At 50.7% G+C, this 23,458-nt stretch overlaps 1 protein-coding gene across 1 annotated transcript in view; it reads right to left on the reverse strand.

Moving 5' to 3' along the window:
* Positions 1-23,458, reverse strand: part of itih2 (inter-alpha-trypsin inhibitor heavy chain 2) — a 57,486-nt gene that overhangs the window by 31,812 nt on the left and 2,216 nt on the right. Inside the window, exons 2-8 of the mRNA XM_038811884.1 lie at positions 22,336-22,508; positions 14,920-15,024; positions 13,785-13,947; positions 10,704-10,811; positions 7,643-7,771; positions 7,424-7,540; positions 4,014-4,182 (exon numbers count right to left, since the gene is read on the reverse strand). Coding sequence (XP_038667812.1) covers positions 4,014-4,182; positions 7,424-7,540; positions 7,643-7,771; positions 10,704-10,811; positions 13,785-13,947; positions 14,920-15,024; positions 22,336-22,508 — 964 coding nt within the window. The remainder of the gene's footprint in view (positions 1-4,013; positions 4,183-7,423; positions 7,541-7,642; positions 7,772-10,703; positions 10,812-13,784; positions 13,948-14,919; positions 15,025-22,335; positions 22,509-23,458) is intronic.

The following is a 23,458-nucleotide window of genomic DNA, read 5'->3' on the forward strand; positions in this document are numbered from 1 at the left end:
GTGAATGAATGATGCGAGCAATGTAAATGGATCATCGCTAATTAGTGGAACAACAGAGGGGGGGAAAAGGGAGAGACCGGGGGCGGGGGGTACACAGGGAGGGAGAGACCGGGGAGGGGGGATGCAGGGAAGGAGGGACAAACAAGGCTAGAAAAGGAATAGGGCTACAAAGTGCCACAACCAAGGGCTCGAAACAAGGAACCGCTGCAAGTACCCACCCAGTACGGTCTCTGGGCGAAGGGAGACCAAAATACTGACCAAAATCCAAGCCAAAAGGCTAGAAGACTGTGTACCTGAGGTGGTCACAGAGGACCAGATGGGCTTTGTCAAAGGTAGACAGCTTACCTCGAACATCAGGCGCCTGCTGAACGTGATAATGACCCCCTCCGGGGAGAGAACACAAGAGCTGATCATCTCTCTAGATGCAGAAAAGGCCTTCGACAGAGTCGAATGGAAATACCTCATAGAGGTACTGGAGCAGTTCCGGCTTGGAACAGGGTTCACCTCCTCATAAAGCTCCTATACAACGCTCCCATGGCGAGCATACGGACCAACAATACCAACTCCCGATACTTCCAACTGCACAGGGGCACCAGACAAGGATGCCCAATGTCCCCGCTGCTGTTCGCCCTAGCGATCGAACCACAAACAATCGCGCTCAGAGCAGCAAAAGGCTGGAGGGGGATCCGAAGGGGAGGCAGAGAGTACAGAGTCTCACTCTATGCAGATGACCTGCTCCTTTACATTTCGGACCCACAGAGCAGCATGGACGGAATCATCGCGCTCCTGAAAGAGTTTGGAGCCTTCTCGGGCTACAAACTCACCATGAGCAAAAGCGAGATCTTCCCATTACACCCACAAGTAGGGGGGGGGGGGGCAGCACTAACGGGACTGCCGTTTAAACAAACCCGACACAAATTCCGCTACCTGGGTATCCAAATAGCCCATGACTGGAAAGGGATCCACAAATGGAACCTCACCAGTCTGACGGAGGAAGTAAAAAAGGACCTGTAAAGATGGAACACACTCCCACTCTCCCTCGCGGGGAGAGTCCAGACGATCAAAATGAACGTGCTGCCCAGGTACCTCTTCCTACTTAGATCCATTCTGATCTACATCCCCAAGGCCTTTTTCAAAGCGCTGGACAAACTAATCATGGCGTTCGTTTGGGGTGGGGGGGGGGGGGGGGGGGGAGAATGCTAGGATCCCAATGAAGGTCCTACAAAAAACAAAATCCAGGGGGAGCTAGCCCTCCCAAACCTACAATTCTACCACTGGGCGGCGACAGCCGAGCGAATAAGGGGATGGATCAAGGAGCCAGAAGCCGGGTGGGTGCGTGCGGAGGAGGCCTCCTGCATGGGGACCTCCCTCCGGGCCCTCACCATGGCAGCACTCCCATCCCCACCCAAAAAACACTCCAGCAGCCCAGTGGTGACAGCCACCCTCCAGTCCTGGAACCAACTGCGGCAGCAATTTGGCTTGACCAAAATGTCGGACAAAGCTCCCATCTGCAACAACCATAGGTTCACACCAGCACTGACTGACGCCACCTTCAAAAGGTGGGGGCAGGACGGAGGGACACTGACAGTCAGGGACCTATACACGGACGACAGGATCGCAGCACTGGACGAACTGACAGAGAAATTCCAGCTAGCCAGGGGGAACAAGATAAGGTACCTGCAACTCAACAACTTCCTACGAAAGGAGACAAGAACGTATCCACAACCGCCACAACAGACATTACTGGAAGAACTACTGGACACAAGTATCCTAGAGAAAGGGAACTGTAGTGACATGTATGACCGACTGATAAAAAGGGCCGACACCGTACTGGACGCAACAAGAAAGAAATGGGAGGAAGACCTGGGGATTGAAACAGGGTGGGGACTCTGGAGCGAAGCACTGCATAGGGTCAACTCCACCACCACGTGCGCAAGGCTCAGCCTGACGCAACTAAAAGTGGTACATAGAGCCCACTTAACAAGAACCCGTGTGAGTAGCTTCTTCCCAGAGGTGGAGGATTGATGTGAGCGGTGCCAAGTATGCCCGGCCAACCACGCCCACATGTTCTGGTCTTGCCCCAGACTTGTGGAGTACTGGACAGCCTTCTTTGAGGCAATGTCCAAAACGGTGGGGGTGAGGGTGGAGCCATGCCCGAAAGTGGCATTCTTCGGGGTCTCGGACCAGCCAGGTCTATTCCTGGGGAGGAGGGAGGACGCCCTTACCTTTGCCTCCCTGGTCGCCCGCCGTAGAATCCTGTTTGGCTGGCGGTCAGCAGCACCACCCAAAGCTGCAGACTGGCTGTCCGACCTCTCGGAATCTCTCCAAATGGAGAAAATCAAATTCGCCATCCGAGGGTCGGATGACGGCTTCCACAGAACGTGGGAGCCATTCACGCGACTGTTCCGGGACCTGTTTGTGGCCAACGAACAAGAGGAAGAATAGCCAGGTAGCCAAGAATCAGGGGAAAGTAGCCAAGAATCAGGGGAAAGTAGCCAAGAATCAGGGGAAAGTAGCCAAAGCATGAGAGGGAGAGAGAGAGACCGGGGGGGGGGGGGGGGGGGGGGGGGGGGGTGGGGGGTGGGAGACAGCTAAGCCTGAGGAAAGAAAGGCGAACCATGGGGGGGCCGGGGGAGAGGGAAGAGATAGGGAACAAGAGAGGAGAATCAGGGAGGTGGGGGGGGGAGGCAGGGAAATGAGAGCCGGAAGGAAGGCACGGGATACAAAAACGAGCATGGCATCTCCAGGAGCAGAGAACGAGGAGAATGAAGACGAAAGACGGGAGGAACGGCAGAAGCAGAGGTGAGCGCGAGATGGCAGCGAGATCCGTCCGGGAGAAGCAAGCGACAACAACACGAACCACAGCCAAGTATCGGCCACTGTAATTATCTCTCTGGCATCCGAATATATATTTGCCCCCCAGTCCCCACCCCCCCTTCTCTCCCCCCCCCCCTTCCTCCCCCCTCCCTGCAAACAGTCGCCCACTTATGTGTTGTAAATAATTTTGCTAGGTGTACAGAGTTGCTGCTGTTGAGCTGGTGCACAATACCCTACCAGTTATTCTATTTTATTTTTTATTGTTTTGTTTTACTATGTACTATTTTCCTTCACTGGGGGGGGGGCCTCCAATGGGGTCTGGCCTGCAATCGGGGCCTCACCAATCGGCGGGTTGGCCTCTCCCCCCCCCCCCCGGGCCTACTTTCTGCGCGGCCGGTCCCTGAACACCAACTCCATCTTGAGTCAGGGTCAGCGCACTAAAGAAGTCCCCCGCGCATGCGCAGGATGGAGCTGGCCCAACTGCGCATGTGTGGGTTGGTGCGGCGAGGCTGGAGTGGCGTGAACTGCTCCAGCGCCGTGCTGGCCCCACAATCAGACGTAACCGGGCCCGGTTTGCACCGTCGTGAAACGCGACGGCATTCACGACGACGCAAACACTTGGGCCCAATATTGGAGAATCGGCCCCTAAATATCTGTTTTGCTGAAAGTGGGTGGTGTTGTGCTATTGGTGTGACGTTATGTGTAATGTCTGGCACATTAAGAGTTAATGTGATACTTCATTCTACCACCAGATGGAGCTGGGGAGCAGGCGTATAAAAGGGAATGCCTCTCAGACTTCTAGGAGAAGGTGTAAGAATGAGTAAGGAGAGGGGTAGGTGTGAGTTAAGATAGATTAGTAGTATAGAGTTCTGTAGCATAGATATAGTATAGTCTTATTTATTAGTTAATACCTTGTAATGTGTTCGAATCATAATTTGTGTAATGTAAATAAACTAAGCTTTGTTTAATAACATAGCTTGATGTTCTTTGGCTACACTACAACTTTAATCCACCCTGAGAAACTCAACAAGGAACATCACAATTGGTGCCACTAAACACAAAGCTGTGGTTCCTCACTTAGCAAGTACAGTGCTATAACTGTGCTGTTGTGAGGATCTAGATGAGCTCTTTCCCCATTGGGCAGGCCAGCGGCGAGTTACCCTAGGCTATCCTTACACATTTCCTCAAACACGTACCTCCATTGGGTTGGATTTTCTCAACATATTTCCTGGCCTCCGCTATCTGGTTAGGAGTGGCTGGAACCAGGTGATCATTCCAGAAACGAATATTGTGGTTGAAGTCAATGATGGTGAATTGGTCCTCAGGGCGGAGATCGGCCAAAATCGTCGCCATGGCTTCAACAGTCTAATGTGGAGAATGGAAAATATTGATTGGTTTTCTCATCATTGGACTCAGATCTCCAGAATGACAGGCGATTTTGGAAATGATTAGAGAGTCACATTTTTGAGTTAGTTGTCCAGCTCCTTTCCACATACATGCAAAAGGTTTAGCTATTCACCAAAAGAATGATCAGACAATCCTAGAATCTGGACCGAGAATTCTGAGTTACAATGCAAAACTGCAAAAACGATTGACAGTGATATCTGGAAGTTGCTTTGTGAGACATTATATCAATAGTTGCTATTCTTAGGTTTTAAATGGTACTGTTGGCGGTGGGGGGGAGGTGGATGGAAGATTCAAATTTCTGTAGGTCAGAAACATGTAATGGATCCCTATTATAATTAATATAAAACCAATGTGTCAGCCGTTGATCGGTTGGTAACTTTCTTGCCCCGGACTTATTAGGTTGTGGGTTCAAGTCCTACTCAGGGCAAGTCTGGGCAGCACGGTAGCACATTGGCCAGCACAGTTGCTTGACAGCACCAGGGTCCCAGGTTCAATTCCTGGCTTGGGTCACTGTCTGTGCAAAGTCTGCACGTTCTCCCCGTGGCTGCGCGGGTTTCCTCCGGGTGCTCCGGTTTCCTCCCGCAAGTCCCGAAAGACGTGCCTGTTAGGTGAATTGGACATTCTGAATTCTCCCTCTGTGTACCCGAACAGGCACCGGAATGTGGCGACTAGGGGGTCTTCACAGTAACTTCATTGCAGTGTTAATGGAAGCCTACTTGTGACAATAAAGATTATTTTGAAAAGAAGTCCTATTTGAGCGCAAAACCCAAGGTTGCAGCTTCAATGCAGTCCTGAGGGAGCCATGATGTGGAGATGCCGGCGTTAGACTGGGGTGAGCACAGTAAGAAGTCTTACAACACCAGGTTAAAGTCCAACAGGTTTGTTTCATACACGAGCTTTCGGAGCACTGCTCCTTCCTCAGGTGAATGGCTCTCCATTCACCTGAGGAAGGAGCTGCGCTCCGAAAGCTTATGTTTGAAACAAACCTGTTGGACTTTAACCTGGTGTTGTAAGACTTCTTACAGTCCTGACGGAGAGCTGCCATGCTTCAGATGAAGCATTAAAGCGAGATACAGTCTTCCCCCTCAGGTGGATGGGAAAGATCGCATGGCACGGTTTTAAAGAAGCGCAGGGCATTATCCCAGGTTTCCTGGCCAATATGTTTCCCTCAATCAGCATCACTAAAACAGATTATCTGGTCATTAACACACTGCGGTTTGTGGGAGAGTGCGGGAGCCGTGTCGCTTACAACACAACAGTGACTACACTTCCAAAGTACTTCATTAGCATTTTGAGGTGTCTGGTGGCCATGAAAGGCGCTACACAAACACAAGTCTTCATTTTTATAATGCAACTTAATAATAATAAATGGAGCATTTAGTTGTTTGCTAAAAATCCTCCTGTGGTCTTGTACTCCAAGCCTATTTTATTAAAAGACTCTTGAGGGAGTTAGGAAACTGTGACATAAAATATACTTTGTTTTTTTTTGTAATTAGGTGTCGCCATATAAAAATTCACTTAAATATTATTATATTAGTAAGTAAGTACTCCTTCAAGAAACTGGGAATTTGCTTCGGCATTGCAAATATATCACATTCCAGATATCGTCTGAGGTGTGCAGACATAACCAATTGATTAGGAGTCTTGGAACTATTTCAATGAATAGAAGCTAAACTAGATACAACATGGAATGCTGAAGTTGGCGCCCTCTATCGCTATCAAGTAGTATTGTTTTGCTAACTTTTAATTGAGGGATGTTTCCCCAGAGTAATGCTATTTTAGCAATGACCCAACCTGCCGTGCTAACGGACATAATAGAGATCGCAGAGAAAATGTACCCTCGGGTATCTGTTCAGAATCCCTTGCCTGGGGGAGCTCCCAATTTCAACTGTACCACCCTTTCACTTTGGGTAGCCCTCCCTCTATCACTGTTTCACCATATTGGAAATCAAGATCAAAAGTGGAGGGGATGACAATGCACACATGAAAACCCAAAGATGCACACACAATGATTCAGAATCCAGGAAGCTGTCTGACAAGAATGCTTTCTTTTCTCCAACCTGTAGAAAATATATTGAGGGCAACGTCTTTCAAGGGAGTACGCAGAAAGTCAGAAAGAGTAAGTGTAATATCCTCGAGGGATGCGAGCACAATTTAACCAGCATGTTGTGCCTGGCGCAGTTCTGGGCGCGCTGGTTAAATAGCGGGAGAGGCCAAAATTGAGATTCACACTGGGCGCGAATCAGTTTGCTATCTACCCAGCCCTTTCCCGATTGCGAGTTCCGCATCTTGCCCAAATATGGCAAGCATATCGTTAACCCCAATTTGCATTAATTTAAATCTCATTAGCGAGACTGAAGTTGAATGTAACAGCCACCTGGGATTTAACTGCCTCCCCAGCACAAAATCTCCGCCCCCTCCAAACCGGAGCCCTTGTGATGCACGCCCCAGCGCAGTCGCAAGGCCGTTGGCGCCTCATCGGCCGGCCCATCTGCGATGCTGTTCCCCCGCTGGGCCGAGTTCCCGATGGCGTGAGACGCATGTGGTCTGAGCCGGCGTGCCGGCTGCAGACTGTGTCCTGCGCCGCCACTCTCGGCTGGGATCCGTGCCGCTGGCTGATGGGGCATCTGCTGGGATTGGGAGGACCAGCAGATGCCCCGGGATGGGCTGTGGGGTCCCGGTTTGCGCGTTAGGTTATGCGCACGGCCGGCGCCATGTTGTACGGCGTGATCAGTGCAGATCGTCAGCCGTGCGCGTGGACGGCCCGGGTCCCGGCCATTCTCCGGCCGTTTTTGCCGTGATCCGCGGGCATTTCATGCGGTGCCGGTGCTAGCCCCTCCGGTTCTGAAATCGGTGAGGGGTCCGGGCCGATTTTCCTGACGTGTTTCTCCGTTCGAGCCGGCACTCAGTCGCAGAAACGGAGAATCCTGCCCCATAGCCTCAGTCGATGCAGCTGTCTGGGATCCATGTGTCCCAGCGTACAAGTTGTGAAAAGAAAATTAGACTGACCCAAGCAACAAAGGCAATTAGAAAGGAAGAGGCATTATCAGTATGGATTGATTACGTCTGGAGACATAAAAATGACGATATGGAAATTTTCTCAACCTCTGAGATATTGGGATAAAGATCTGCTGCATCATTTCAGAACCTTCACAATATGTTAATCCTGAAGAAATATCACTGGAGCAAAAACATTTACCTGCTTCATTTTAATTCCCCACATTGAGCCACTCACGTCAATGACAAAGACAATGTTCTTGGGAAGTGGCGGAAGATTGCTAGGAGCAAAAAAGTGAGCAAAGTAACCATTGGAAACCTACAATGAGAGAGAAAAGACGATTTGCAATGCTTTAGTATCAAAGTAAGTTTTTTTTCCCCCAAGGTGCAAAGTGAAATGTGCTAAATATCAGGCAAGAACCTGGATGCTTCCACCGTTGAGCTCTCGTTTCACATCATATCTCACAACAATGCTGCCATCAATGGCAGAGTCCGAACAATTGGGACATTTCCGTTGCTGGTCCAAAGTTGGCTTGAAGGAGACATGAGCCTAAAAACACAAGACGGAATTGTGAGTGCCTCATCGGCAATGACATCTAAAGGGGAATTTAGCATTGGCCCCTGGGCCCTCGTTTGGGCGATATTGTGGCGCTCCCTGTTTCACATTCACCCAACGTATCAAATAACTTTGCTACACGGTGGCCTGTTGCTTTTGATACTTTTAAATTAAATCTTTTTATTGCCATTTTCAAAATTATATACATTGCCGTTCGTTTTCATTTATTGTACAGTCACCAAGGTTTCTTCTCAGGTTTCTCTATTCACAGTCTGTCGCCGTCTGGCTCAGCATACGATCCTCCCTACCTCCCCCCTCCCCACAGCTTCCCTCTCCTTGAACCTCCCCTCCCTCCCGTCCCCCTTTCTTCACTGTTGCCCCCCATTTTTCTTGCTGAGCTTTGCTACCTCACCTTGTTCCCCCTCCCCCGGTCCTCCCTCGCTTTCCTCTTTCTATTTTGTCTTGGCTATTTCTCCCTGGCTACTGGCTATTTATTTATTTATGTGTTGGCCACAAACAGGTCTCGGAACAGTTGGGTGAATGGCTCCCATGTTTTGTGAAGCCCTATTCCGACCCACGGATGGCGAATTTGATTTTCTCCAGTAGAAGAAATTCCGACAGCCAGTTTGCAGCTTTCGGTGGTGCTGCTGATCGCCAACCGGGCAGGATTCTACGGCGGTCGATCAAGGAGGCAAATGCAAAGGTGTTCACCCTCCACCCCATGAAGAGAACTGGCTGGTCTGATACTCCGAAGACCGCCACTTTCGGGCATGGCTCCACCCTTAGCCCCACCACTTTGGAGATTGCCTCAACGTAGGCTGTCCAGTACTCAGCAAGTCTTGGGCAAGACCAGATCATGTGGGCGTGGTTGGCTGGGCCTCCTTGGTACCATTCACAACTGTCCTCCACCTCTGGGAAGAACCTGCTCATACGGGTTCTGGTCAAGTGGGCTCTATGTACCACTTTTAGCTGTGTTAGGTTGAGCCTTGCGCATGTGGAGGTAGAGTTGACCCTGTGCAGTGCTTCGCTCCAGTGTCCCCACCCTATTTCAAACCCCAAGTTTTCCTCCCATTTCCTCCTTGTCGTGTCCAGTTCGGTGCCGGCCCTCTCTAGCAGTCGTTCATACATGTCACTACCGTTCCCTCTGTCTAGGATGTCCAGTAGCTCTTCTAATAGAGTCTGTCGTAGTGGTTGCCAGTATGTCCGTGTCTCCTTCCGTAGGAAGTTTTTAAGCTGCAGGTATCTGAGTTTGTTGCCTTTAGCTAGCTGGAATCTCTGCTCCAGTTCTTCCAGTGTTGTGACCCCACCGTCAGTGTATAGGCCCCTGAATGTCAATGTCCCCCATCCTGTTGGGTAAAGCAATTGCATTACTGCTTTCTGATCTCTGCAATTAGGTATTTAGGATGCGTCATGCATCATAACGGTTTTCGTAATAAAACCTAGTAGAAACTGTAACTCATGGGCAGCACGGTAGCATTGTGGATAGCACAATGGCTTCACAGCTCCAGGGTCCCCGGTTCGATTCCGGCTTGGGTCACTGTCTGTGCGGAGTCTGCACATCCTCCCCGTGTGTCTGTGGGTTTCCTCCGGGTGCTCCGGTTTCCTCCCACAGTCCAAAGATGTGCAGGTTAGGTGGATTGGCCATGATAAATTGCCCTTAGTGTCCAAAATTGCCCTTAGTGTTGGGTGGGGTTACTGGGTTATTGGGATAGGGTGGAGGTGTTGAACTTGGGTAGGGTGCTCTTTCCAAGAGCCGGTGCAGACTCGATGGGCCGAATGGCCTCTTTCTGCACTGTAAATTCTATGTTTAAAGTCATAGAGTTTACAACACAGAAATAGGCTTTTCAGCCCATCTTGTCTGCAGTGGTCATCAAGCACCTAACTGTAAATTCTATGATTCTATGATCTATTCTAATCCCATTTTCCAGCACGTGGTCCACAGCCTTTAATGCTGTGGCTTTTCAAGTGTTCATCTGAATGCTTCTTAAATGTTCCCACCTCTACCACCCTTTTGGGCACTGAGTTCCAGATTCCTAACGCCCTCTGGGTGATAATGCTTTTCTTCAAATCCCCTCTAAGTCCCCTGCCCATTACCGTACATCTATACTCTCTGTTTACTGACCTCTCAACTAGGGGAAGAGTTACTTCCTATGTATCATGGGCGGGATTCTCCGATCGTGAGACTAAGTGTTGACGCCGTCGTAAATGTCGTCGCGTTTTACGATGGCGCCAACAGGCCCCCAGGATCAGCGATCCTGCGTCCTATAGGGGGCCAGCACGGCAGTGGAGCGACTCACACAGCTCCAGCTGCCGATACCGGCGTCAAATGGGCGCCGCGGGTCTGCGCATGCGCGCTAGGTTCCGTCGCCACGCCAGCCCCGACGCAACTTGGCAGAGAGCTACAGGGGCCGGCGCGGAGTAAAAGAGGCCCCCATCAGGAGAAGCTGGCCCGCCAATCGGTAGGCCCCAATCGCGGGCCATGGTGGAGGCCCCCCCCCTCCCCCCGGGCTCGGATCCCCCCTCCCCCCCACCAGGCCACCGCAGGATGGATGCCGAGGTCCGGCAGGGTAAGACCACATGTGAACACCGCCGGCGGGACTCGGCCTATCTCGGCGACCACTTGGCCCATCCCGCCCAGAGAATCGGCGGGAGGGGGGGCCACGTAGTGCGGTGCCAATGGTGCCGATTCTTCAGTCATTGGATAATCGGCAGACGGGCGGCGTCAGGGCGTCGTCGCGTCGTCGCGTGAATCGCGCCTGGCCCAGCGATTCTCCGACCCGGCCCCAGGGTCAGAGAATCCTGCCCCATATCTATGTCCTACATAATTACGTACACCTCAATCAGGCCCCCCCCCCCCCCCCCCCCCCCCCGCCTTCTCTGCTCTATGGGGAACAACCCCAGCTTAACCAGCCTCACTTTTATTTACCTTGTTTTCTCCTTTAGTTATACGGATAAGCCCATCGAACTGCGCTCCAAGCATGTTCGGTGCTTCAATGTGGCTGATCCCTTCTGGCTCAAATATATAGACATCAACCTGAGGGGAAAATAAATAAGCTTTTTAAAAAGATTGATTGGTAATTTAGTGATATTAAATCACCTTTTATTTTTCCGCTGCTGAAGGTGATGGTTTTTGGCGCTTGTGAACGTATTCGCATTACCTAACGATGAACAGCGTCGTAATCAAGTCAGAGCAAAATACTGCAGATACTGGAAATCTGAAATGAAAACGGAAAATGCTGGATAAATTCAGCAGGTCCGGCAGCGTCTGTGGAGAGAGAAACAGAGGGCAGATTCCCTGGCCTCTCAGCCGTGTGTTTCTCGGTGGCATGGCGATTGCTGGCGATGGGGTTCTCTGCTCCTGTCGCTGTCAATGGGATTTCCCATTGAAGCTACCCCATGCCGTAGGGAACCCCGGGGGCGGGGATGTGTTGCCGACAGGACCAGAGAATCCCGCGGCCGGTGTTAACATTTTGAATCCATTTGACCCTGCTACAGAACTATGGACTCGCAACGTTAACTCTGTTTCTCTCCCCACAGAAGCTGCCAGACCTGCTGAGTTGATCCAGCGTTTTCTGTTTTTATTTGATAACCACCTCTAGCCAAAGTTACGATGTTCCCACTGGTGCCTGAAGTGAGGCCACCTAATGCAGCAGAGATTAGAGACAGAGACCTGCCTGGTCAGGATGTCACAGGGCTACAAAACGGGCCCGATTCTCCGCTCCCGGGAAAAATCGCGAAGGCCGTCGTGAACTCGGCCGAGTTTCACGACGGCCTCGGAGCCCGCTCCTCTCACCGAATTCACCCCCATCCGGGGGGCTAGGAGCGGCGCGCCGAGAATGACGCGACGGCGGCGCCTATGTGACGTCAGCCGCACATGCGCAGTTTGGCCGGCTCCAACTCGCGCATGCGCGGCTGACGTCACAACGGCTGACAGCTCGAACCCGCGCATGCGCGGTGGGCATCTTCCCCTCAGCCGCCCGCAAGACGTGGCGGCTTGATCTTGCGGGGCGACAGAGGGGAAATAGTGCGTCTGATTGAGATGCCGGCCCGACGATCGGTGGGCACCGATCGCGGGCCTGTCCCCTCCCAAGCACAGTCGTGGTGCTCATTCCCCACCAGGCCCTCTACAAGCCCCAAAACGGGCATCTCACGGCGATTTCACGATGGCAGCGACCAGGTTTGGTTGGTTTAGGGGTTCAGGGGCTGGTTTAGCTCACTCAGCTGAATCGCTGGCTTTTAAAGCAGACCAAGCAGGCCAGCAGCACGGTTCGATTCCCGTACCAGCCTCCCCGGACAGGCGCCGGAATGTGGCGACTAGGGGCTTTTCACAGTAACTTCATTGAAGCCTACTCGTGACAATAAGCGATTTTCATTTCATTTCATTTCATTTTTCAAACGTCGCGAACGCCAGGCCGCTCGGCCCATCCGGTTTGGAGAATCGCCGGTCACCGTGAAAAACGGCGAGCGCCGATTCTTCCGAGCGGGGGGTGGGAGAATCGCGGGGGGCGCCAGGGGGTCGTGAAATTAGTCGGGGGGCCCTCCCACGATTCTCCCACCCGGCGTGGGGAGCGGAGAATCGCGCCCCAAGTGCCCCCATTGAACCACTGAACGGTTAGGGGTCCAGACATTTACCTGTTTATTTTAGTGAATCCCCTGTTGTTTCCAGGAATTTGGAACAGGGTTAAGAAGCTTAGCTGCTAACTTTCTCTTCCTCTAACAGGCGACTGCAATAGATGTGGAAATCCAGCCATTTGCAGCCATGTGGGAACTGCTGAATCAATGACTGACAGCAGGAGCTGAAAGGTCCCTCGGGCCCAGTAACTTAGGGGCAGGTCCACCACAGTGATGTCTTGTCTTGGGGCTGGGCAGGTAATTCCACTGGACTAGTAATCCAGAGGCCCAGATTAATGCATGGGACATGGGTTCAAATCCCACCACAGCAGCCGGTGGAATCGAAGTTCAATTAATTAAAAAAGAAACTGGAATTAAAAAGGCGGCCGCGGAAATGGTGACCATGAAAGTTTTGTCAATTGTCGTAAAGGCACAGCTGTTTCACTAATATCCCAGTCTGGCCGACATGGGACTCCAGACCCATAGCAATGTGGTTGACTCTGAAATGGCCCAGCAAGATACCCTGTTCATGGGCAATTAGGGATGGGCAATGAATTGTGGCCTTGCCAACAATACCAATATCCCAATAAAGAATAAACAAAATAAAAAGATAGAAGAAAGATCACTGCTCAGATCTAATCTTATCCACACCCTTTTCCTGCCTGAAGACAGAATGTCATGTAATTTATATGTTGACTCTAGCTGTGAGCACAATTGTCAACTGCTGTATAAAGTGGTCGCTCCATTGAAAACCCCAGCGTCAAACTCACATTAGGCCCGAGGAATACGTGTCGGTTTAGGGGGTGGGCCAACCAGCTGTGAATAATTAAGGTCAATGCTCTTTCCACACAAGTGAGCAGCATTATGAAATTTGACTCTGAAAGCAATTCCCTACTTTGTAATGAAGATAGCATTTAACTTCTTCAGTCAAGTCAGAGGTCCTGGTAACATATTGTATGGAACATTGAATAAAACGGTGAGTGAAATCTTCTATCCTCATTCGCAGATGGGACCCTTTGGTTTCTGAGAGTGAATGGAAATTTGACGGGAACGCCAGATTTTCCATTCTTGCTTGCAACCCTGGAGGAGATAGGAGAACCCCGCCCAGTATATCTTCCGGAGCAAATTACCTTTACATTGCACCTTTAATAGATGTGCAAATTGGATGAGATTTAACACACTCAACGAGTTAAAATCAGGTCTGATAGATATTGAGCCAAAAGAAGAAGGTATGAGGAAGGGTGAATACAAGTTTGACCGGGTAGGTGGGTTTTGAGGAAGATGTTAAATGAAGGGGAGAGTTGGGGAACAAACTGCAGGTTGTGGAACACTTGCCATTCAGTTAGAGTGAAATGCCTAGAGTGCACAGTACCGCATGAGAGACTAACAACAATACCTGGAGTTGCTTCGCCAAGTTGCCCGGGTGGAGAATAATAGTCTGTTCATATCGACCCAGTCGTCGTTGCAACAGTTCTTGGCAGTAAAGTTCGAAGCTAACTTTGCTCCCTCCAGGTACATTTACTTCAGCTTTAAAACTTTCCATCTCATGGGCAGATGTCCTAAACATGGAAAGGCATCAATAGGTTACTGAACACACCTTCGGCTGGATTCACCGTTCCTGAGGCTAAGTGCTGACAGAAATGGAGGATCCGTGGCATTTCACAGTGGGAAAACCGATGCAAAATCCTCACCCTTACCGCTAGCGGGGAGTGGCTAGCACCGGAGGTGTGTGAAACACCCGCGGAATGCGCGGAAAACGGTAGGAGAATCACGGGGTCCCATGCTGCACATGCACAGGGCAGACAAGCCGCAGCCGCACGTACGTCTATGCCCTCCCCCCCCCCCCCCCCCCCCCCCCACCAGACATACACCGATCGCGCTGGAAAAGATGGCGATGGCCGTGCAGTACAGTGCACCCGCCCACCCTGACTCCACAGCCCACCCCCTGGCCAACCCCCCCCCCCCCCCTCCCCACCACACCCCCCAGCCGTGGCAGAAGCCCTCCGGCTAGCGGCATGGAACTCGGCCGAGTGTGGTGGAGCTGGACACTGTCTGCACGCCCCCCTCTCGCTCTCTCTCCGCAGCTGGCATGCCAGACCCCTGACTGCTGAGACCACAGCAGTGGCCCGCGCCGTCAGGAACTCGGCCCATCGGGGGCGGGGCATTGCGGGTGGGCTTGCTAATGACATTCCAACGGTGTTGTGACTGCACGTGGCGCAAGTCCCAATGATGGCGATTTGGAGGGGGCGGGGCATGGCGGCACGGCATCAAACCGGTGCCTACCCCGATTCCGGCGCCGGGAACCATTCTCCGCCCAATCGCCGTTCCCGATTTCGGCGCCGGGCAAAGGAGAATCCCACCCCTTTTCTTTTGATCTTTGAGTTTCCTATTGGGCAGCCAGCAACACGCACAGGAAAAGACACAATCATTTCCTGATTGGGTTTCGAGACCACGTAACCACTGGGGAGATCCAGGGCTTAAATAGAGTGTGTAACACAGATAAAGAAGATAAAGATCAGATAAACCTTTACCTAATAATCCCGGCGGCCTTGCCTTGAGCTCGTGCTTCTGCGTAAAGTCTTCTGGCTTCATTTTTTTCCTGCACAGATCCAACAAATGTTATATCATTCACAGTCCTGTTCGAGAGATGGAAAATATATGAATTAATTTTGTTGTAGTAATGATGTTGGTTTTGTCTGGACTTTATTGGGCTGGCTTCTCCTGTGCCCCAGCCGTGTGTCTCTCTGCGCCCCGCTGTTCGCTGGCGGTGGGATTCTATCTTCCCGCAGCTTGTCAATGGGATTTCCCATTGAAGCCACCTCACAGCGCTCGTGTCATAGCTACCTTGAGCCATGCAGCATTCCTAGCCAAGTGGATAGGCTGGACACTCACTTCCAGGCCCCTGCTAACAACGCTCTTCCTGAAATGTTCAAGCTCATGCCAGACTTATTTATCACCCTTTTACCCCCCCCCCCCCCCCCCCCCCCCCCCACCGCCCCCCCTCTCCTGAAGGGTCAGACCTCTGGCTCAAGGTCAGGTCCTTGCTTCCCAGCTGCCATCCAGTACTTTGCCTCAGTGGCTTTGTGCAAGAATTCACACTTGAGTGTGGGCAAGTTATTTAATGTAAGCAAATGGAACCCTCTCACCAACAAGTTCTCGATACGGTCACTGCTCGACAGCCAAGCCGGGATTTTCTCTTCCCACCAGCCATCACTTGACTTTTGGCTGCTCTCCAAATTTTTCCCGTTCTGCCCGCACTGCGAGCAGGGCTGGGAAATCCGCCCTCAAGAGTGGGAACCCTGGCTATTTTCCTTCTCATTATCCCAGGGATTTGGAGGTTAATCATGGTGCTCCGACTGACGAGGAAGTGGAAACTAGCAAAAGGACAGGAATTGAGACACCTCCAAATAAAACACTTCCTCCGCAAAGAGACAGTAGGGTACCCCGGGGCCCCAGAAACCACACTACTGGAAGGACCTGATAGGCAGAAGCAGCGAGAAGGGGGGCTATGTGGGACAATATACGGACAGCTACTGGACAGAGCTTGAACACCACTGGATGAGACTAGACAAAAATGGGAGGATGAACTGGGGACAGAGGTAGGGTGGGGACTCTGGAGCGAGGCACTGAGCAGGGTGAACTCCACCTCCTCCTGCCCAAGGCTCAGCCTAATGCAGCTCAAAGTGGTGCACAGAGCGCACCTGACCAGAACCCGAATGAGCAAAGGTGGAGGGCAAATGTGAGCGGTGCCAGAGGGGCCCGGCCTACCACACCCACATGCTTTGGGCTTGCCCCAAGCTTGCTGGGTTCTGGAAAGCCTTCTCCGAGGCAATGTCAAAGGTTGTGGGGGTGAGGGTGAAGCCATGCCCAATAGTGGCAATCTTCGGAGTATCGGAGCAGCCAGAGTTACACATGGGGAAGGCGGCCAACGCCCTCGCTTTCGCTTCCCCAATCGCACGCCGGAGAATCCTGTTCGGCTGGCGAACGGCAGCACCGCCCAAAGCTGCAGACTGGCTCGCTGACCTCTCGGAATTTCTCCACCTGGAGAAGATTAAGTACGCCATCCGAGGATCAGAGGAAGGCTTCCCGGGCACTTGGGGGCAGTTTGTCGGCCTGTTCCAAAGCCTGCTCGAGGCCAGCAGCTAAGGGGGATAAAAAAGAAAGATGGGGAACCAAAGGACTGCGCAACCCATGGGGTGGGGGGGGGGGGGGGGGGGGGGGGGGGACCAGGAAGGTGGGGAAACCATAAGAGAAGAGGAAGGGTGCTAAAGCCAATGGGGGGGAGGAGGAAGGAGGGGGGGGGGGGAGGAAGAATCATAGACCGATCCAGAGGGCAGCAAACTGTACATAGAGTTAGTTAAATGAAGGACAAAACAAACCTCTGTAAAATAAAGTAAATTGGCGCGGGCAAGAAAAATGTAATGTATATACACAGTAACTTTATAAATATGAGAAAAGCCAATAAAAAGAGTTTTTAAAAATCATGTGCTCCTAAAGCTCTAACCTAGGATGATTTAGAAAGGAAATCTTGCTTTCCATGACCACAAAGCACTTTACAGCCAGTGGAATACTTTTGAAGAGTGGTTACCTTTGTAATGTAGGAAACACGGTCTCTTATCTGCACATAGCAAAGTCTCACCGGAAGCAACAGGTAGTTTTTAGAATGATGCTGATTGAGGACTAATTATTGACCCTCTTCATTTTCAAATTAATGCCATGGGGCCACTCCACACGCACAGTGACTCAGAGCCGGGATCGAACCCGGGACCTCGGCGCTGCGAGACAGCAGTGCTAACCACTGTGCCAGCGCACCGCCCTCGTGAAGTGCTAACTTAACTACGATTGGCAATTCCCGATGAGCAATAGCCTTCAGACACACAGCCACAAGCCGCGGTCAGTGGGAGTTATGGATGGTAGGCGGGGCAGACAGGCAGGGGCTGGGGTGGCCCCAGTAATGGGTGCACACAATCCAGGCGGTGGCTTGACGGAACCGTGGATGCTGAGACACCCACCCGACACCCCATGCCATGGGTGACCAACCCCCCACCACCGATGGCGGCCCAGACCCAACTGAGGCTGGGTATCCGGGACCCCCCCAACCACATGCCCCCCCCCCCCCCCCCCCCCCTCCCAACCCCCCCCAACCCCGAAGATGGCTATTGACCTCCTTGGGTCCCTGCAGCAGCCATTCCGCCAGCCTCACGTTTTTACCAAGATGTACTAAGTGGTGTCCACGTGACCACTTGCTGGGGAGGCAGTTAGATCACAGGAGACCATTAGATAGGGGCTTGGTCCTGTTAATTGTATGGAGATTGGCTTTAAGTTGTGATTATCGGTTTCTCGCCATGCTACGGCGAGATTCTGATTTCGCCAATGGCAGCGGGTTGGTTAGATCTCAATCCGATCGGCGCCTGGCCCAGTTATCGACTTTGGCCTCTCCCGTGATCTAACGGCCACATCATGTTCTCGCTCAAGGGCAACATGACCATTAAATCGCACCCTATGTGCCTAACAAGCCACTCAGTTCAAGGGCAATTATGGATGGGCAATAAATGCCCACTTTGCCAGCGATGCTCGCATCCTGCAAAATAATTGTTTTGATATACATTTGTTGATTTTCCTGACATTCTTGTGAATGTCCTGGCGACTGTGAGATAAAAAACTTCAACATCAAAGCTTCTCTTTTCAGCAATAGTTAGAAATAACTTTAGTTTAAAATTTCCCTTAAAAGTAACTTCTATTAACTTACTAAACTTTACAGCTTTAAAAACTGGGACCTGTTGAGCAGTCAAACTCTAATGTCAGTGACCCAAAGAGCAACAACAATCCACATGAGCCAATAAGCACAAAAAACCCCAAAAGATCCAAAGTCTAACCTGTTGTATTATGTACTCTGGGATAACACAGGCTGCAACTCGATGCAGCTTTGACTAAAAGATACTCGAGACTTTGAAGTAAGTTCAATGTGATTTATCTTACTATAGTAACTCGGTCTAATTAACCAGCCTGCTCTAAGCCACATGGTGGGTGTGATGCTTCTGATCTGCCCCTGTCCTACTCTCTAAGTGTCGCCTGTGGAAAGAGACAGAACATGTGTGCCCTGTCCTATGGGTTGTGTAATGCTCCCTTGTGGTAGTGTCACCTCTGGGTGTCTTGACTGCCCATTGGTCGTGTCCTATTCTATGTGTTCATTAGCTGTATGTCTGCATGTCATGATGTCTCTGGTGCTCCCTCTAGTGTTTACTTAGCTGTAGTGTATTTACATTAACCCCTTATGTCTTCACAGTGATGCATATCACTACATAACCATTTCACAGAATCTGCTCTACCTTCTCAGTAAGACGTGAGGTCATTCGTTAAAGGGGCGGGATTTTCCGGGCCCCCAGCCGTGTGTTTTTTGGCAGCTCGCTGTTTGTTTCCGGTGGGATTCTACGCTCCCGCGGCTTGTCAATGGGATTTCCCATTGAAGTCCCCCCACGTCGACGGGAATCCCATGGGCGTGTGTCCACGGCCAATGGGAAAAATGAATCGTAATGGTCGGAGAATTCCAGCCAAGGTGTTTCTCAATGAATCATTCCTTGAAAACGTATTTTTTTCTTAAGTTTTAATGTATTACAACAGTGGTTTATGATAAAAATAAATATCTAAATTCATCATCACTAGTGAGAAATGGGTTGCCTGTGAATCAGCCCTCTATTTAGCATTGCGCTCAATTTCCTCTTCCAAATTTCCAGGAGTGCCGCCCACATCAGTCAGAGGCTTTGATTTCTGTGCAGGCCTCAAAATGGGTGTGGACCACACCGGAACCTTGCTTAGGTATTAGGATCGGATTCGATGTTCATTGCAGGACCCTGACGTCATTTTTTGGGCCGATAGCAGGGTGTGAACAGCCCATGCCTGGTGTGAAATGCTCTCAGAACCATATTGTAGGTCTTTTCACAGGCTGCTAAAATGTACAGCACAGTAGCACAGTGGTTAGCACTGTCGCTTCACAGCGCCAGGGTCCCAGGTTCGATTCCTGGCTTGGGTCACTGTCTGTGCGGAGTCTGCACGTTCTCCCCGTGTGTGCGTTGGCTTCCTCCTGGTGCTCCGGTTTCCTCCCACAGTCCAAAGATGTGCACGTTAGGTGGACTGGCCGTGATAAATTGCCCTTAGTGTCCAAGAAAGGTTAGGCTGGGTTATGGGCAGAGGGTGGAGGTGTAGGCCGCTCTTTCCAAGAGCCGGTGCAGACTCGATGGGATGAATGGCCTCCTTCAGCACTGTAAATGCAATGATCTTCTATGATGTACTTTTCTTTCACTTTTGTTGGGGACGGCAGAAGGAATAGCAGTGCCACAAAAGCACCCAGGTACTGATGTTCACTGTGTGAACCTCCACTTCCTCTCCCTGTAGGATTGCCCCCCCCCCCCCCCCCCCCCCCCCCCCCCCATCCCCGTCCCCAAATCATACAGCCAGCTGGCTCAGCCGACTTTCTGTCCTCCCAAACTGCCAAGCTGACCTCTCGAGAACCACATTCCAGCATGGGCTTCTGGAGTTATAGAGTCAGAGATGTTTACAGCATGGAAACAGGCCCTTCGGCCCAGCTTGCCCATGCTGCCCAGTTTCTATCACTAAGCTAGTCCCACTTGCCCGCATTTAGCCCATATCCGTCTATACCCACCCTGCCCATGTAACTGTCGAACTGCTCTTTAACAGACAAAATCATACCCGCCCCTACCACTGCCTCTGGCAGCTCGTTCCAGATGCTGGAATTTTGTTGTCACTTAGTGCGATAACAAACTGTAACGACTTGATCACCAAAGCGGACCAAACCGTGCCCGGTAAGCTATCATAGGTCAATCTACCAGCCTCCTGAATGGCTACATCAGTGCACTCCACACAGTGCAGTATTTAGCCACATTAACTGTGGATCCCACATTTGATGATCAGAGTATAGGTTCCAGCTGAGTCAGCGGTAGCAATGGTACAGTTGGCCACAGGACTACTTGGGGAGCAGACAGGGTAAAGGTTGGTCAAACTTCCTGCTAATCCCTCATTGTTCAGGCTTGCAGATCAGGATAACTCATGGTGGAACCCTATTCCAAGGTGAGCATGCCTTTGCCAATGGGTATCCCAATGAGAGTCAGTCAGGGGTAAAGTCCTCCTGAACCATTGGCCAGAATTTTCCCACTGTTGCGATTCTCTTTTCCCACCAGCAGTGCATCCCCGCCTGCAGGTATCCCAGCGACATGTGGTGGCTTCAATGGGAACTCCATTTTTTACAGATGCACTATAGAAAGCATCTTATCTGGCTGCATCACAGCCTGGTATGGTAACTGCTCGGCCCGGGACCGCAAGGAACTTCAGAGAGTCGTGAATACCGCCCAGTCCATCACACGAACCTGCCTCCCATCCATGGACTCCATCTACACCTCCCGTTGCCTGGGGAAAGTGGGCAGCATAATCAAGGATCCCTCCCACCCGGCTTACTCACTTTTCCAACTTCTTCCATCGGGCAGGAGATACAGAAGTCTGAGAACACGCACGAACAGACTCAAAAACAGCTTCTTCCCCACTGTCACCAGACTCCTAAATGACCCTCTTATTGACTCCCTCATTTAGGGCAGCACGGTAGCATGGTGGTTAGCATAAATGCTTCACAGCTCCAGGGTCCCAGGTTCGGTTCCCGGCTGGGTCACTGTCTGTGCGGAGTCTGCACGTCCTCCCCGTGTGTGCGTGGGTTTCCTCCAGGTGCTCCGGTTTCCTCCCACAGTCCAAAGATGTGCAGGTTAGGTGGATTGGCCATGCTAAATTGCCCGTAGTGTCCTAAAAAGTAAGGTTAAAGGGGGGGGGGTTGTTGGGTTATGGGTATAGGGTGGATACGTGGGTTTGAGTAGGGTGATCATTGCTCGGCACAACATCGAGGGCCGAAGGGCCTGTTCTGTGCTGTACTGTTCTATGTTCTATGTTCTAACACTACACCCCTGTATGCTTCAACCGATGCCAATGCTTATGTAGTTACATTGTATATGTTGTGTTGCCCTATTATGTATTCTCATGTATTTTCTTGAATTTTGTTTAATTCCCTTTTCTTCCATGCACTGAATGATCTGTTGAGCTGGTCGCAGAAAAATACTTTTCACTGTACCTCGGTACACGTGACAATAAACAAATCCAATCCAATCCAATGGACAAGCGGCGGGAGTCGAGAATCTTGCCACCAGCAAACGGTGCGCCACCAAGAAATGTGCGGCTGGGGCACCGGAGAATCCAGCCCATTGTGTTGACTAAATTAATTCATGGAATGTGGGCATTTATTCTCCATCCCTAACTTGCCCTTGAGCTGAGTGACGTGCTCAGTGACTTCAAAGTCAACCATATTGCTGTGGGTCTGAAGTCACATGTCAGCCGCACCAGGTGGAAATGTTTTTTTTTGCAACAATTAACAATGGTTTCCTGCTTATCATTGCAATTTAAATGACAGCTTTTTATTGAATTCAAATTGCACCATCTGCCGTGATGGGATTCAGGCCCAGGACCCCATACATTGCCCTGGTCTCTGGATTACCAGCCCAGTTACAATATACCAAAGTGCCACCCCCTCCCCTGTAATTGTACCTCGAATCTGCAAGTTACAATATTGACACAAACAGCTATATACCCAAATCTCTGTCTGCATGCTTGCTTCTTGATCTGTTAGTCTCATCCAAACTGTTAAGCTACCTTTTCTCTCTTACAGGTGCTGGCTATGGGTTGATGAAAAGATTAAAATAAATTTTTAAAAAGCTGACAACGGTACAAATCTGAAATAGAAACCGGTCGATTAGAGTCTGAAATAGAAAAGCTGAGTACCGGCGGAGTACCGTCGCCCGAGATTCTGAGCATTTTGTGCACTAGATCTGATAACGAAAGTAACATCCAGGAGCTGGTAAGGAGCAGGAACAATTTTACTTGCTTTGAGTACTCACATTGTGAAGTTTGAGATGTAGGCTCCCTGTGGAATCTGTACGTTGAAGACCATGTTCTGGGCACTCGATTCCTTGTTCACGACCTTTGTGCTAAAGACTGTTTCAGCAAAGCGTGAGGTGATAATGGATTTCACTTTATAACTGTGTATGGTGATCTGTTCCTCAATGTGATCCTGTTTGACAAAACAAGGGCTTTTAACAACACATTTCTCTGTGACTGAGGTCATCCATTTGTAAATGGAAAACAAATGATTGCTCTCTCGCGATTTGTTGTCCAGGGTGAACGATAGCACAGAGGAGATGAAGTGCAAAGCTTTTCCATTTCTGAGCGGTTTCCCTCAGACACGCACCTCTAGTGCCCCTGAGTGATTTGATCTATTCACTGACCAGCTATCCATGGGCACTAAGTGGGGTGCTCTTTCCAAGGGCCGGTGCAGACGCAATGGGCCGAATGGCCTCCTTCTGCTCTGTAAATTCTATGATTCTACGATAACCAGCTTCCCAATCTTCCAGGTGGAAGATTGCAGAGAGCAGTGGAAAATGTCATGAGCTGGATGTTGTGGTTGATGCCTAAGCTGGGGAGCACTTCCATGGGGCCCTGTGACCGAGGGAGTGGGGATAGGACCACGGTGGACGAGGAATCAGTTTTCCCAGAGCAAAACTGCGCCTCCTGAACCCGCGAGAGACGTGAAGCATTTAAAAATTTGTTGGTGCCCCTTCTGGCCTGAGTGCTCTTAACTGAGTTGCCCGAGTGGGAAATTCAGTCAAACAACCCAGGGAAAATTGCAGTTGGTTCCAGTTTCCGTTTGACCCAGTTAAACAGGATAAAATATGAACCTGGCAGTTCCTGACTGCTTTAGGGTGGGAAAGTAAATAGGGAGATTCCAACTTCTCACATGCTCAAATTGAAGGAAAAAGCATATAAAGTGGCAAAGATTGCTGGGAGATTAGAGGACTGGGAAATCTTTAGGGGGCAACAGAAAGCTACTAAAAAAGCTATAAAGAAGAGTAAGATAGAGTATGAGAGTAAACTTGCTCAGAATATAAAAACAGACAGTAAAGTTTTTACAAGTATATAAGACAAAAAAGAGTGGCTAAGGTAAATATTGGTCCTTTAGAGGAT

The sequence above is a fragment of the Scyliorhinus canicula genome, chromosome 11, assembly GCF_902713615.1.
Source record: "Scyliorhinus canicula chromosome 11, sScyCan1.1, whole genome shotgun sequence".
Taxonomy (NCBI): domain Eukaryota; kingdom Metazoa; phylum Chordata; class Chondrichthyes; order Carcharhiniformes; family Scyliorhinidae; genus Scyliorhinus; species Scyliorhinus canicula.